The sequence below is a fragment of the Nycticebus coucang genome, chromosome 9, assembly GCF_027406575.1.
Source record: "Nycticebus coucang isolate mNycCou1 chromosome 9, mNycCou1.pri, whole genome shotgun sequence".
Classification (NCBI taxonomy): Eukaryota; Metazoa; Chordata; class Mammalia; order Primates; family Lorisidae; genus Nycticebus; species Nycticebus coucang.
The window spans coordinates 14177608-14193469 of record NC_069788.1 but is presented as its reverse complement, the minus strand read 5'-3'; the positions used below and the strand labels follow the sequence as shown (position 1 = coordinate 14193469).

The 15862-nt window shown below is 39.2% G+C and overlaps 1 protein-coding gene across 3 annotated transcripts in view; it reads left to right on the top strand.

Moving 5' to 3' along the window:
* COL19A1 (collagen type XIX alpha 1 chain) overlaps positions 1 to 15862 on the top strand; it is a 358807-nt gene that overhangs the window by 298537 nt on the left and 44408 nt on the right. For all 3 annotated transcript variants that reach the window (XR_008382367.1, XM_053601516.1, XM_053601514.1), the window contains 9 exons: positions 2346 to 2450; positions 2533 to 2586; positions 2843 to 2896; positions 8091 to 8144; positions 9540 to 9593; positions 12223 to 12267; positions 14514 to 14564; positions 14681 to 14719; positions 15158 to 15184. Coding sequence is in view for 2 of the 3 variants with exons in the window: in XM_053601516.1 (XP_053457491.1) it covers positions 2346 to 2450; positions 2533 to 2586; positions 2843 to 2896; positions 8091 to 8144; positions 9540 to 9593; positions 12223 to 12267; positions 14514 to 14564; positions 14681 to 14719; positions 15158 to 15184 (483 nt within the window). In the remaining variant the exon portion in view is untranslated. The remainder of the gene's footprint in view (positions 1 to 2345; positions 2451 to 2532; positions 2587 to 2842; positions 2897 to 8090; positions 8145 to 9539; positions 9594 to 12222; positions 12268 to 14513; positions 14565 to 14680; positions 14720 to 15157; positions 15185 to 15862) is intronic.

Genomic DNA, 15862 nt, shown 5'->3' with positions numbered 1-15862 from the left:
TTTAGCATGTATTCCCAGCAGCTATCCCAGAGATTTACACTATGTCTTGTTCGCTGGTAGACAGGCAGAAATATTTGTTGAACTGAATTTAGAAGACTCAAGAGTTCTAGCATACCAGGTCTGAAAAGTAAGTTTGAGAGCTCATCTGAGAAAAAGTGCTACATACCTCATTGCTAAATATCCCTCTAGTCACCTTCCAGTGATCCCTTTGGGGAGCCATGCACCAACACCAGTGCCTCATCCACTCATCAAAGCAATTTTGGAACTCTTTTCCCAGAATGCCCGTCAGACCTGTCATCATATAGCACACAAAAACAAGCAATCACTGTAACGAACGCCACCCAGCAAAACACCACCACACAGAGACACGAACACAGCTGCGAGACACGAGGTTATGAAACCTTACCGAGTTGTCTGTACAGTGCTGCCAGCGCAAGCTCACGGTGGCAAATTCGAGAACTTAATTGTCCACAGCTCTGATGGTAGGATAGGCTAGGTGCTGGTGTCAGTACATAACTTCACAAGGGGAATGCCTCAAAGGTGAGCATAGTGATACTGAGCGATAAGATATACGGCACGTTTTCTAGGATGAGTTCGTGAACTTAATTGTCAGGCCCTTCGTATATATTTGTTAGGTAACTAGAGTTTTGATAACAGATATATAAACACAAATTAAATATGAATATAAATATAAAAATAGACTGTACATAATTATAGAACTGCCGCTGATAATATTGAAAAGTGATACCTGAAAATGTAAAGGACGGGAAAGGGTTTCCATATTTCAAAAAGTATGTAAAAGATTTATTGCATCTTTGGACACGTGGCATATCAATTTGGAATAAACGCTGGCATATCAATATGCAGCAACACTTTATAATTGATTATTCAATGGACTGTTTTAGTAAACAGTAGGGAATGATAATCATTATGAATCAATATAATTTTTAATGACTCATTTGAGGCCAGAAGTGGTAGCCCATGCCTGTAATCCCAGCACTTCAGGAAGCCGAGACAGGAGGATTGCTTGAGACCAGGAGTTTGAGACCAGCTTGGCCAATATAATGAAACCACACCTCTATAAAAATTTTTCAAATTAGCTGAGGATGGTATCATGTGCCTCTTGTCCCATCTACACTGGATGCTGAGATGGAAGGATGGCTTAAGACTGGGAATTTGAGATTATCATGAGCTCTGATTGGGCCACGGCATTCCAACTTGGGCAACAGAGAGAAATTCCACCTCTAAATTCACTAATTAATTAATTAATTAAAATAATTTACAAAGAATAAAATAAGAGTCATTTGAAACTGACTTGATTTTCTTAAAGTTACTGTTACCAGAATGGAAAGTTAAGGAAAACTGAATTTCATTAAGGTTCTTGAAAACAATGTCTTAAGATTTTCTTATGGGAAGAATAAACATGTATCAACTATTAGCCAATCCATAATCTCATTCAAAGGGGGATTGATGCACAGATTCACGTAGAAGGTCTTTGAAAGAATACTAATTGGGCCTATAATTATGTCAGTTCTTTTCAATACTTTAATCAAAGATATTTTTAAAAACAGAAAAAGGGGTGATCAAATAAGCTAAAGACTCAAGGGAAAGAGAAAGAGAATGAACCTGTTGGGTGATGAGATCATGTTGTAACATTCTGAGACTGACCCGATAGATTCAACCCTCAGCCTGAACTAGATTTTATTTTGGGGAAATATACACTTCCTCTTTCAGCAATTACAATCTTTTGGGACTAGCAGACAAGATGTCCTGCCCTCCTAGGACTTGAAACCTTAGTGAAATAATGCTGGGACTAGAACAGCAGACCCCATTCATTAGGGGAACTGCCCTGGTGCAACTCTCAGGTACTTCCTTCCTGAGACCCTTGGAATCTTGGTTCCCGTCAGAGCCCAGTCATAGTTTTTTTGTTTTGTCTGTCCTGGGAGCTACCCCATATTCCATCAGCATACTCATTTCTACTTAAGTGTGCTATTTTCTGATTCTTAGAGTAAGGAACCATAACTATCCAGGACTAACGTAATTCCTATAGGCTCACTATTTCTACCACTGTTCCTGTAAAGAGTTTAGGACTTGGCTGGGCTCAGAGGTGCATGCCTGTGATCCTAACACAATGGGAGGTCAAGGCAGGAGGATTACTTGGGGTCACAAGTTCAAGATCAGCCTGAGCAAAGTGAGACATGGTTGCTACAAAAAAATACGAAAATTAGCCAGGCAGGGTGGCAGGCACCTGTAATCCCAACTATTCGAAGTTCTGTTTGATCAAACCTCACTTTTATAGATAGTTTTTATGAATTTCTCAGTGACCTTATCATTACACTCATTAGAACTTCTGTGGCAACTGCCATCCCAGTGTCCCTGGGTTGAAAAGCAACAAAGGAGAAGAAGGAGATGCTGGTGAGCCTGGAAAGTATGATTCCATAGCCCAGAAGGTAAGCCAGTGACTGGGGCGTGTGGACCATTTGGGTTACACCTAGCACATTCTCTCAACGCTGTCCCTCCTCTGTCCTCCAGGGTGACCTAGGGCCTCGGGGGCCTCCAGGAATCCCAGGCAAAGAGGGACCAAAGGTAAGGAAGTCTCCCTTCCACTCTCCTTGTGGGACCCTCAATTTATTACTAAAAAAAGGAGCCCCATTTTAAAATATAAAACTTCAAAAAATGTATTTGGGAAAAATAGTATAACTTCCAAATGTTGTGATTTATTTGTGCCCTAACTCTGTCCAAATTACATGCCCCAAGGGTTCTTAGAAGATATTTTATTTTTACTTTTCCCAAAGATAAACAAAATGATTGCATGTCCTAGCTGAATTTGTTGTCTTTTTAGGGGAGCAAAGGAGAACGAGGCTACCCTGGGATACCTGGGGAGAAAGGTGATGAGGTAAAAGATTTTTTTATGACAATAATGGCCCTAATATTGACTCCCTTTATGTCAATTCAACAAACGAAAGACGTCAGTTTTTCTACAGCTCATAGTTAATGCTAAAACCAACAAAACCAAATAGAAGGTAGGTCTTTTTAAATGTTAATACGTGTCAAATAATAATGTGTTCGTGTTTATTACCAGTGGTCCTGTTTGAGACAGGGAAATTAAAACACAAAGTTAATACATCAGTTACTGTTCTTCTGCCTCCATGCCACAGGGAGCAATTCCAGCTCTCTCAAAATAAAAACAAGACGAAGGAGGAAAGGGAAGTTTGTGGAAAAGAATCCCGGGGCAGCTGAGAGAATTAAAGAAATAGTTAAACAACCTGCCTAACGGTGGTGCAAGCCCAGAACTCAGCAGAGCTTCCCTGGAATGCCGCTATCTCATGATTTAGCTTCAACAACCTTGGTCTGTCTCTGTCTCTGCTCAACTTTGAAATTCTCGGGAGGAAAAACCCTGCCTGAAAGACCTGATTGGACTAGTCAGGATCAGCTGCTCACCCTCTGGGACTAAAGTTCCAAGTCGAATGTATTTTTGAGATAACAGTCTGATTTTCTGACTCTAAGCCAGGGTGACACTCAGGATATCATTTTCTTCCAGAACAATTCATATTAACTCTTAGAATAACCAATTAGAATGATAAATTGCTGTTCGTTTAAACTGTGTTGAAACTAATAATTCTTAATTGTAAGTAAGCCATCTGGCATATATTAACCTTGATGCTATAGCAGGGAATCCTAACACCAGAAACATCTATGTTTCTAGGTGGAGACATATTTCACACTACAAATTATCATCACGTGTTATTGTTTTTAATTAATATGGCTTCCATTCTAGAAAACGTTGAGGTTTGCCTTGGCTTTTTTCCAAGTTAAAAATTGAAGAACGAAGTAATACAACGTTTATTTTCATCCATAAATAAAAGAGTAAAGGCATTTTATCTTCAAAGCAAGAAAGAGTTATTGAGCTTTTGCTTGTTTGTGCTCTACAGAAACTTTAACTAAAGTACAAACAGGGAAGGAGAGTAATTGGTGGGACCACACCTCTGGTGCATCCTACCCGGGTACATGTGAAATTTACTAGGTGTCTTTACTAAATGTCTTCACACAATAACTAAGAAAATGCTGTGAAGGCTATGTTAGTCAGTTTGATGAAAATATTTCAAATTGTATATAAAACCAGCATATTGTACCCCATGATTGTGTTAATGTACACAGCTATGATTTAATAAAAAAATAAAATAAAATAAAATTCCCACAAAAATTAAAAAAAAAAAGTACAAACACAAGAACTGATTTTAATAGTCCGATAGCTTTTCACTGCCTAGATTCAAAAGGTAGGCTTTGGACGCAGTTGAGAAGGTAATAATTGAAAGATCGGAAAATAATTAAAATTCTGATTTGTATAAGGGACACTAAGTTAAAGTCACTAAAAGTTAATTTTTATTGAATCTGCAAAGTGCTTGGTGAACTGAAACCCATCATTACTATCCCTCCACTATTGTAGTGGTCTCTTTCTTAGATACCCCTTATGGATTCTTTAACACAGAATACACAAAATGTTGTCCCAGACTCTTTATATATGGGGAGTTCCAGCCAGTTTGGGAGATCCTTGTCTGTTGTTTCTTCACATCACATGAACGATATGAATAAACCCGAAATAACATATTGACTCAGCTAGGCCTTTCTCAGGGAACGAGGTGGGGCAGCTTTTCTTTCAGACAGATAGGAAATAATGAATATAATCTTCTCTTCCACTTAGACTCAGACATTACCCGAAATCACAATGTATTGATTTTTAAATGAATAAAACTTTGATCAAAAACACGCATTCCCAACTGTCAGCAAACTATTCTGTTGCAACATACAGTATGTACATAATATTGTTATAAAATCTCAAATATCAATTCTACTCTTAGTGAATGAAAAAAGATACAGAGGGACACCCCATCATTTTGAGGACTACTAATTATTCTGTCTTTGATTGAATGTGTTTGGGAAATTAGAGAAAAAGTTCCCTGTTTGTTTATTGCTTTCAGAGAAGGGACATCGTCTTCCCCACTTTTCACAGATACTGCACAAGTCTAGGTAGCAACTTGTAAGAAGCTAATAGAACACGAGAACCCCTGTTAGAGTGCATTCTTGGTTGGGATACAGGTCTTCCTACAATGTGTAAAGGTAATAATTGATAAGTAAAACAAAAAAAATGTTGTCAGCCGTAAATTATAGCAACAGAAAATATTAATACCAACTGAGCTAGGACTTGCAAATCAAAATATCAGAGTAGGGAAAGAGCTTGACTCCAGTGATCCCTGAATATCCGGGCAATACATTTAAATTTGCCTTCTAGTTTGGCGCTGTATATTAAGTTGACTTCCTGCTCTTCAATATGTATTTGTCTTCTTTAATGACTATCTTGTCTTCCAAAATTATCTAATTGCCCTTTATGCACCTCTAGTAACTTTTACCCTTACTACAAAATTTCATCTTGTTCAGAGAAAGACTGCTGGGGATGATTTTTTATTTATGGACTGAGGTTTATTTTAAAGTTTAATGTGGTCATCAAAGGTTAATGAGTCCCAAGCTTATAAATTAGAGTACCTAAAAACTCATTCAGCATCTCTAGAATGATTCAGGGTTGAGACTAAAAGTAGCAATAAAAGGAATGCGTATGGGCACGCCTATCTTGCACATACAGAGAAAATTTTATGTGAGAGAATGTGGCATCTTGAGATAAAGAAATTCACAGGACATTGATAATCTCCAGTCATTTAGAGGTCCCATTCTCAATGAAATTTTTTCCTTTGAATTTATAAACTTGAAAAGAAGTTAATGATGGAGGATTAAATAGAACCAGTACAGTGTGCTGATACAGCCCACACGTGCCTGTGTGCTCGTGCATACACACACAGCATTGCCAATGAGGATACAATCGTAAAAAAAAGAACATGTCCTTATTCTTTAACACAACCATACATTAGCTTTTGCCCCAGACTTATTACATGAAGGATTCTAGTGTGTTTAAGGAGATTTTGGTCAGCATTCCTCCACGTCATACCACAGGAATGAACCTAAAGCGACACATGATCCTATTTGGCTGCAGCCCGGACAGGTACCAGTCTGTGGCCTGATAGGAACGGGGCTGCAAAACAGGAAGGGTAGGGAGCAGCAGGTGACTGAACAAGGCTTCATTTGCATTTACAGCCACTCCCATCACTGGCTTCACCACCTTCTCTCTGCCTCCTGTCAGGTCAGGGGCAACATTAGAGTCTCAGACAAGTGTGAACCCTACTATAAACTTCACAGGCAAGGGATCTAGGTTGTACACGCCTTAGAAGAATCTAATCCTCCCTCCCAGTTTCACAGGAAAATTGTCTTCCACGAAACCAGTCCCTGGTGCCAAAAAGGATGAAGACAGCTGCACATTTGGCATGAATGGATGAAGCCAGCAGAACTTAGTTCTTGATCCTTGGATGCAAAGACCGCTGATCCAGCTCCTAGCCTTTTAGTACTCTTGTAAATCAAATGCAGTGATTTTAACATGGTCACTTTGTCTAATATTTATCATGCAAATAGAAATGCATATTTAATAACAATAAAAGGTAAAGGAATTTTATTGTAACCAAGACTATTTTGGCAATATAAAAAGAATACTTAACTAGGTAAAAGAATTTAAATCCTGAAAGAGTAGAACCAATCAAGAGAACTTAATACATCAGATGGTTATTTCCTTCTATTATAAAAGTAGTCTAAGTTAATAGGGAAAACTGGGGAAATACTCAAAAGCACTAAAAAGATAAAAATGATCCCTATTCCCATTGCCCAGGAAGGATTTCTGATAACAGTAATAGCATGGTCCACAACCTTTTATCCACAAATTCTAAAACCCCAAAGCCTCTGAGAACCTTGGAAAATTTTCCCAAGTTTGCAGTAAATTCATTTGGCAGCCAAATCTCACCTGAACTCACATGGAACTGGTTTAATGATCCCACTCTGGCAGAATATCATGTGTTTTGCTACAGAAATAGTTGTGTATTTATTAGAGGGTGCTGCCTCAGGCACCACTGGGATAATACACACTCAGGGTGTGTATTATGTTTCCAATGTAAAAAACCTGAAAATTTAGAATTCTGAAGCACATCTAACACTGTAGTTTTTAGATAAAAATTTGCTTTTTGTCATGATAAAATAGTGCAAGATTCTATCATTCCCATCCTTTTGGAAGTTCATTTATAGTTGTTTCAAAATGTAAGCCAAATGCTATGGAACATTTTGAGACTTACTTTTTCAGTTACCCAATAGTTTTCTAAAACATTATTTTAATAGTTGCAAAGTACCTATTTAATATTGTGGACTATATGTAACCTATTTAACTAATAGCCCGTTGTTGACATACTTCTAATAGGTTGTTGACATATTTGTTAAGAAAAAAATTGATTTCAAAATTGACCAGGTAATAGTGTCAAATCTTCTTTGATGTATACATGTATTAAAATCTTAAATTCTATCCAGTGTAATTAGCATTATTCTAAAATCCAAGAAGGGCAGGGAGGGGAAATTGATTCATTTTTAATGCTTAAGTATTAAAAGTTTCAAATTTAAATTCAGCAGTGAGCCACATTTATATAAAGAGCTGATCAACTAAACTAAATACGATATCGTAAACCTATTCCATTTTTCCACTAGCTGAGTGAAGCTTTGGTGTAATTACATCTTTCTTTGATGGCATTCTGCCAGTCTAAAATGTATATTTCTGTGCTTTAGTAATAATGGATTCTCAGATACTACTGGGGGGAGGCTGTATAATATAATGAAATGTTTTATGAATCACTAACAAATTAAATTTTATTTATTACAGATTCCATGTTACAGCATTTTGGTTCACCTTTCCTATTCCTTAAAAATTGGTATTTGCATTGCCTAACAATTGCAATCAATGTAACCTGGCTTATTGTACCCTCAATGAATCCCCAACAATAAAAAAAAAAAAGGAAAAAATAAAATAAAAAATAAAAATTGGTATTTGTACCTGGCATATATTACGTGTCTCACTTAGCCAAAACCCTTTTAATTTTCAATAGTCAAACATTTGATAACTAAAATGCTCTAAATGATATAACAGATTTTATGACAGCAACTCTCTCTTTTAGGGTCTGCAAGGACTTCCAGGCATTCCAGGTGCTCCAGGCCCTACTGGACCCCCCGTGAGTATTTGTCAAAACTATTCTGCTCACTCCTCATGTCTGCTAGGATGATGCAAGGTGACTCAACATTTCCCATTGATTTTTTGTTCTTTGTGCCTTGGTCAGTCATCCAGCAATAACCTAAAAAATTAGCCTCATCCAACCTCTCAGATTTTCATTGAGCGTTACTTAAGGCTGCTCAGACTCCTGGAGGCCTGTCATCAGAATTTGACCAGACCAGAAAGCAGTCTGTGATGAAGCTGGTCTGTGTGAAATAGAAATTGGATATAAAAGGGCATTCCATTTTTTACTTATAATTTTGGGGCCCTAATCTTTAGAAGAGATAATCAGATGGTATCATTAAGTGATTTTCTAGAGGAAACAAATGGGCCAAGGATTATTAGATGATGATGATGATGATGATGATGATGATGATTAGATTTAATTTACTTCCCTATATGTAAGAGGTAAAATACCCTCCACTTTAGTCATGTCTTTCACGCCCCTCAGACAGCGTCAAAGCCTTTGTGACTTTCACTGTCCTCTTTTCCTAGAGCAGAATCTCTTTTTCACTTTACCTGCTAAACCCAATTTCTTATGCAAAGGCAGTTCAATTCCAGGATTGCTAGATAAAATCCTGAACATGCAGTTAAATTTTAATTTTAGAAAAAGAAGTTTTTAGTGTAAGTTTGTCACAAATACTGTATTTCTATCTGGTAAATCTAGCAACCCAACTCATGTCTCAATTTCTCCATCTCTTCTCAGAGTTCCTATGCAGATGTCTTTACCACAAAAATAGGAGTATCATATTACTGTGTCTAATCATATGACTATATGTTTTGAATCTCACCACAATTAAAATTTTATCATTTAGCAGTTATGTAGAACAAACCTGGCTTTAAATTGCACACTAAAATTAAAAGTTATGAAAAAGAGTTCTGAAAAGAACCAGGAAAATTATTGCTAAGTATTCCCGAAGAAGAATTAAAATGAAAATTTATTTTTTATAGCTGAAATGCAGATCACATAACTCAATACATTGTTAATTCTGCCGTTTCTTAAAGTGTTTAAAATGTTGATCTCTACCAAAATTACAGCTCATTTAGGAAGGCATAATGTTATGTAAATTGCTATTTAAACAGCAAGGCTAGATTCTTAAATGTTTCAGAAGGTTCCAATTAAGGTCATTACGTGCGACTGACCAAGGTGAAAAAGATGACCACAAATACAAATTTTACCTTGCAAGGGCTTATCAGCAGGGTACAGTTGCTGTATCAGCCTGAAGAAATATAAGCTTTTAGGACTGAGTTAATTAGGATCAAGCAACCTTTTAAATGTCTAAGTTTTAGTAACCGACTTCCAATACCCTAGGCCATTTCGTTGTTTCTGTCACCGATTTGGTTTTGTGTTTCACAGGGCTTACTGGGAAGAACTGGACATCCTGGTCCCACGGGAGCAAAGGGTGACAAGGTACAGGGGACGAGCCTCACTTACCATCTGAACTGGGGATAGGGGTAGGAGCGGGGTGAGGCCATTTTCAGAAAGAGGTATAAAGTCAAGCAACTCTGAAAGTCGGCAGATGTCAGAGAGCAGCTCTTCTTATAGTGTCACTTGGAAAAACTGAAGTCCAAAAGTCGGTCTGAGCACAGGGGATATATTCTTAGGGGAAAGGATGAATCGAACACGATATGATATAAGGAAAGTCTCATCTGGATTCTGAATCCTGAGCGGCCATCTGTGTGGAAGGGTGGGGGTCAGGGAAGCCTGCTGAACAGGTGCATATGTGCAGTGATGTATGTTAGGGGGTTTCAGCCACAGGCGCTGTCTTCATTCATTCCAGCTTCTATAACAAAATACCACCAACTGAATGGCTCATAAACCACAAACGTTTATAAATATTTCTCTCAGTTATGAAGACTGGGAAGTCAAAGTTCAAGGTGTTGGCACATTCATTGTCTTCCGGGGCCCACTTTCTTGTTCATAGATGGCACCTTTAGCTGTACGCTCACAGAGCGGAAGGATGACCAAGCTCCCTGGGCCTCTTTTATAAGAGTAATAATCCTATTCATGAAGGTGCCACCTTTGTGACTCATCACTTCCCAAAGGCCCCCCTCCTAATATATCACCGGGAGGGTGGGAAGTAGGATTTATCATCTGAATTCTGGGGAGAAACAAACACTCAGGACATAGGTTCCAGGCAGCACGCCGTCTACCAGGACTAGGACCCCAATAACTGAAGGGCTTGCTGAAACAATCTGGAAGTTTTTCTCTACGGGGCCATGGGGAAATTGACTAGACAACCAAGGTAACTTGTGTCCTAGGGAAGCCAGCTATTGGACAAATGGGTATCAGAAGGGAAAACAAGCTGCAGAGGAGTCTCAGGCAGGAAGCCTGCGGGGCTGCGCAGTGTAGCCGATTTACCATCCAACTGGTCCTCCACCAGCAGCCCAGGAGGCTGCAGCCAACGAGTGGAGTAAGCCTCACTGTGCAGATGAGGGAAATAAGAATCAAGAGTCTTCATGAGTCACTCATGAACTTGTCAGGATGCAAGGTCCCTGCCCAACATGGACCTCAATGGCATCAAAGAGCAAAGGAATCCCAACAAAGTTTAAAGGAAACAATGTGCTTATTCTAGAGCATCTCAGCACATATTTTTTCCTGGTGTTATCCCGGGGAGCTTGCCCAACCCCACCAGCCTTTTCTCTCTGTTCTCTATGGAAATTATTCAGTCATAGACGTGCCTTTGAAGTTAATGGGCATTCCACACTGAGATGAGCTTTGGGGCACAAATGAAAGTGAAAATGTGACTTTTAATTGCGCCGGGTGGGGGAGGGGGGGAAGCCTTTTCAACAAGCGCCTATTTTTCCTTGCTTGTTGACTCCTGAGAACTATGACATAGTCTCTGAAGCGCACTGCCGGCAGTCAGCAGAACGTGACGTCTTACAGAGAAGACCACTTTGATAAGCAGTTGAAAAAATACAATATGCTTATTTGTCGCACAGTCTCAGGCAGCTGCATTGCAAGAACAACTTTACAGTTTCTTTTTGTTTCTAAACATACAAGAAGATTTTATGATACATTCTTTTGTTACTTAAAAATGAGAGGGCACTGGCATGAAATCCTTCATCACATTTATGGGGAAAAGTTTAAAAATCTTTCAGAATTCTTGGGCATTGTGTATAGAAATTTTATTCCCTCTGGATTCTTTTTTTAAATTAACCATTACTTGCCAAGGCCCATGATATAGAGAGAGACTTAAAAAGTTTTAGGAGTTATTATTTTAAGGGAAAAGCACAGTCAGAGGAAGAATTGGTGAGAACTACAGAAGGATCACAATACCTCTGCTTATTGCAGAATGACGGACACCTATGGTTTGTAGAAATAAAAGTGAAATCTATTTTTCAAGTTTCAACTTGACATTATTTTCTACAAATTCCATTTTTAGTCTACTTCTCCCATAAGCAGAATGTCTAAGCCTGTTTAAATTGTACAGACAGTTTCCCTTACACAGCGGGATACCTCAGCCACTTCTGTTCAGTGGGGAGTGTCTGACTTGGTTATAAAGTCTGATATTAACTTAGAAAGTGGAAGAAGTTTCTCCTACAGACACAGGCACACAGGTTGTGATTTTCTCCTTTGGTTAAATTATGTGGCTGGTCACTCTGGTTCCCCAAACATGAAGGCAGTAGAGGTGAAGATTAAAGTGAGGGCTAACTTTGAAAGCCATAGTCCTGTTGTTCACTGCCTGCTTGTAGGAACTCTGCTGTGTACCCCCAGGGTGGGAGTGCTCCCCCAGCTAAGTCCAGGAGACAATCACCTGGGCTGTCTGGCTCTATCTGTAAGTGAGTTTCATCCCAGAGCTCAAACAGTGAGAATCTGCATGAGTATAGGGAAAAGGACTTACCTTTCCTGTGGTCTAGAAATTTATGTTCCTGGGCAAAGAAGATAAGCAAGTTGGATAAGACTTTGCAAGAATGAAACAAAACAATAAGCCATATTGATTCAGAAGAGAGTTCTCTAAGCAAGTGCAATCTGGTTGGTACATGTCCCAGCATAGAAATGTCAAAGCCACTAATACTGGTCTGTATATCCCTTGCAGGGCAATGAAGGTCCCCCTGGGAAACCCGGACCACCAGGACCACCTGTGAGTTGTTTCAGGTTTAAAACTTAACATTCGTGTGTATACCTAAAGACTTCTATAACTCAAAGGCCAAACCACATTTAGAGGGTCTCAAAGATAAAGGTCTTCCAAGATTTATGTATAAATGTCAACAATGGCCAGTGCAGCTTTGGGGAGACCTGACTTGTTCCCCCTTTGGCTCAGCCCTGATATGCAGTGCTCAGTTTCATAATGTGGGTCTCCTCCCGGGGCTGTGGAGATCTGGGTGTGTGCTCTGACTCTCCCCTCCCTGCCTCGGAGCCTCTGGGAAAGTCATTAGACCTTCATTCACAGAAGACAGGGGGCCTGTGAGAATAGCTCCCTTCCTGCAGTGCGAGCTGGTGGCGGATTTGGTGTTAGGCTGTACATGCTCCCTCCATCCCGGGTGTTTGACATGCAAAGAAACGCTATTTATGCCGCCCCCAGTGAACTCAAAGTGCAAGAGCCAGCAACGCTCTTATGTTCATGACTGCGACAGATGTGTACTCTGCCAGCAAGGCTGTGGAGAGCAAGGGCGCCTCTCCCCGTGACAAGTCTGCCCTCATGTGGGCAACACTCAAAGCGCAGCAGATCTGCGGTTCAGGCCAATCACCCTTCTCCTCCCTGCCTCCTAGGGGTAGTTTAAGAAGCTGACCTCGCCAGAGACAGGGCAGTATCTGACCGCGCCTTTCCAAACACGTGAGGACACATTATCAGTCCGCGGACAGCTGCACATCTTGCACACATGATGAGGAGATGGGCTCTCTGTTTCCTAAACTTGTTCCCTGAACCTGTTCATCTTGGCTACTTACCTCCTCCCTTGACAAGGACGCAAGACAGAAAATATTTGGGGGGTTCAAATTCTCAAATATGCTCCCTTTCCTGTGGACAGAACAGAAAATGTAATATGAGCTTGTAAAAGGGACCTATGATTTTATAATGGGCTTCGGAAATCTTTCTCTTCCTCCTGAATTCTTCAAAACCATTTATCCTTCAAGATACAGACTAAATGTTACCTTCTCTGGGAAATCTCTGGAAATACCACACAAAAGTATCCTTCATCTCCCCAGGACTCAGCACATTAAATTATGGTATAAGCTCAGTAACTGTCAAGTGAATGAGTGAAATAATAAAGGAAAAACTAAATAGAACATTTGTCTCCCATCACTAGAGTTTTGAAGATGCATACAAATTGCTCACTGCCATCAGCCAGCAATCATCCATGAAAGAGACAATGGGGGCTTTTTCAATTTTGTGACTGAAATATAAAAGTCACTAAAAAGATAAGATTTGATTGTTGATTCCATAGAATTTTTTAAGGGTAAAAGATACTGACAAAAATTTTCATATGTAAATTCTTCCTAAATAGGTTCCTAAAACCTATTACTTTTTAAAACTGTGGAATAAGTTCTCTTATCACGTTGGTTACTATAGGACAGCTGTCCCAAACTTTATGGCACTAGGGACCAGTTTCATGGAAGAAAATTTCTCCATGGGTAGGGGTGGTGGAAGGGATGGATAGTTTGGGACTGATTCAAGTACATTACATTTATTGTGAACTTTATTTCCATTATTATTACATTGTAATTTATAATGAAATAATTATGCAGTCACCATAACACAGAATCAGTGAGTGACGGGAAGCAGCTGTAAATACAGATGAAGCTTCCCTTGTTCACCCGTCTCTCCCTCCCCACTGTGCGGCCTGGCTTCTAACGGGCCAAGCCTCACTACTGGTCTGCAGCCTGGAGGTTGGAGACCACAGCTCTAGAACGTGAATTTTTTCAACAAATTCTTGTTCACCATTATTCTAAAGAATGCGTTTTAGTAGAAACATTTGCACAGGGTTGTAAGTAATGTCATCTGTCCATTTACCTTAATTTCCTATTTAGTATGAAGAGACTGTGGGAAAATTACTTTTCAGTAGCCAAATTGTTCTCTGTTCACACCTTCATCAGCACAATCGCATGATAGCTGCAGGTCAGCAGGCTATAAACAGTTAGTATAAATTGGCAACTCAGAAACTGAATTTTAATGAGCAAATATTTGCCTCTGAAACACATTAGCGTCTCATTTGTCAAAGCTGAACATTCATCAAATCCTGACTGCAGGTGCAGCCCACCGCCCTAACATAGTCTAGGAAAAATTTTAAAAAACAGAACAGGAATAATATCACTTAGTAAAAATGATAAAAGGTAGAGATACTAATTTTTAACTTAAAGAATAATTCTGTCTCTCATTTTTTTCCGAAGGGTGTACCATTCAGTGAGGGAAACGGCATGAGCAGTTTGTATAAAATCCAGGTATTTACATTTGTAATTATTTAAAATGATTTTCCAATTATAGTTTGCTGTTAAGTTCTTCTCATCTTTTTCGTTTCTTTTCTTCTTCTTCTTCTTCTTTTTTTTTTTCTTTGAAGGGAAATGTTCCCAGTTACCCAGGGCCACCCGGTCCCCCTGTAAGTACAGTTATTTATCAACAACACAATTTAGCAGAACAGCCACAGTTAAAAACAGACCAGAAAACTCTAAGTTCCCTGATAAATGCATGTTACCAATATAACCAAATTTTACAGCAGAAGGAAATAAGTGAAACTAAGTTATAATGAAATTGAGGAAGAGTACACAGCCAAAATAATGGAAAATAACATTTCCCATAGTGGTGTCATTTTTTTCCTTGTAAATCTAAAAACCAAATTAAATGTCTAAGCAATCGCTTTTCATTGGATTCCCATAAAGTTATGTTTCTTCATCTTATTCTTCAAATCCGAACTGTAACAAAAGCAAAACTTGCAAATATTTTTATGTATGTTAAAGTAAATTTTTAAAAATGCTTCATATTCTGTAATTTTGCTTCAACGTTATTTAAAAAATGATTTTCTATGTTTTTCTTACAGGGCCCAAAAGGCGATCCTGGCCCAGTGGTATGTATGTTCCCGTGTCTTGTTTTTACAATGTATGTCTTTGCTCGAGTTTGAAAGAAAAGTATGAAGTGAAATGGCCTGCCTTCTCAGGCGTTCATCAGCTAACATGCGGAAGGTGGCAAGAGGCCACCAAAGAAATGCCAGCGGCGTGTGCTTTATGTTTAAGATGCGTTAATCCTGATGTCGCCACCGCCCTTGAGACCCAGCTCTTTCCAACAGTGTGTTCCAAAAATTGTTCTGTGATGGAAGAGGACACGTATAAAGCTCCTGATAAATTGGCCATTTTCTCCTAATAATCTCTTTTTGATGATTAATTCCATTTTAAGTGGATTGTGGAAGAGAAATGCCTATTGAAAAGAAATTCCTGGCCAGGCACAGTGGCTCACGCCTGTAATCCTGGCACTCTGGGAGGCTGAGGCAGGTAGATTGCCCGAGCTGGAGTTCAAGACCAGCCTGAGCAAGAGCAAGACACCATCTTTAGAAAAAAATAGCTGGGCATCATGACAGGTGCCTGTAGTCCCAGCTACTTGGGAGGCTGAGGCAAGAGGATTGCTTGGCCCAAGAGGTTTTGATGAGCTACAATGCCATGGCACTCTACCCAGAAAGACAGTGAGACTTAGTCTCAAAAAAAAAGAAAAGAAAAGAAAAGAAATTTCTTAATATGTCTGCCATCTGTTT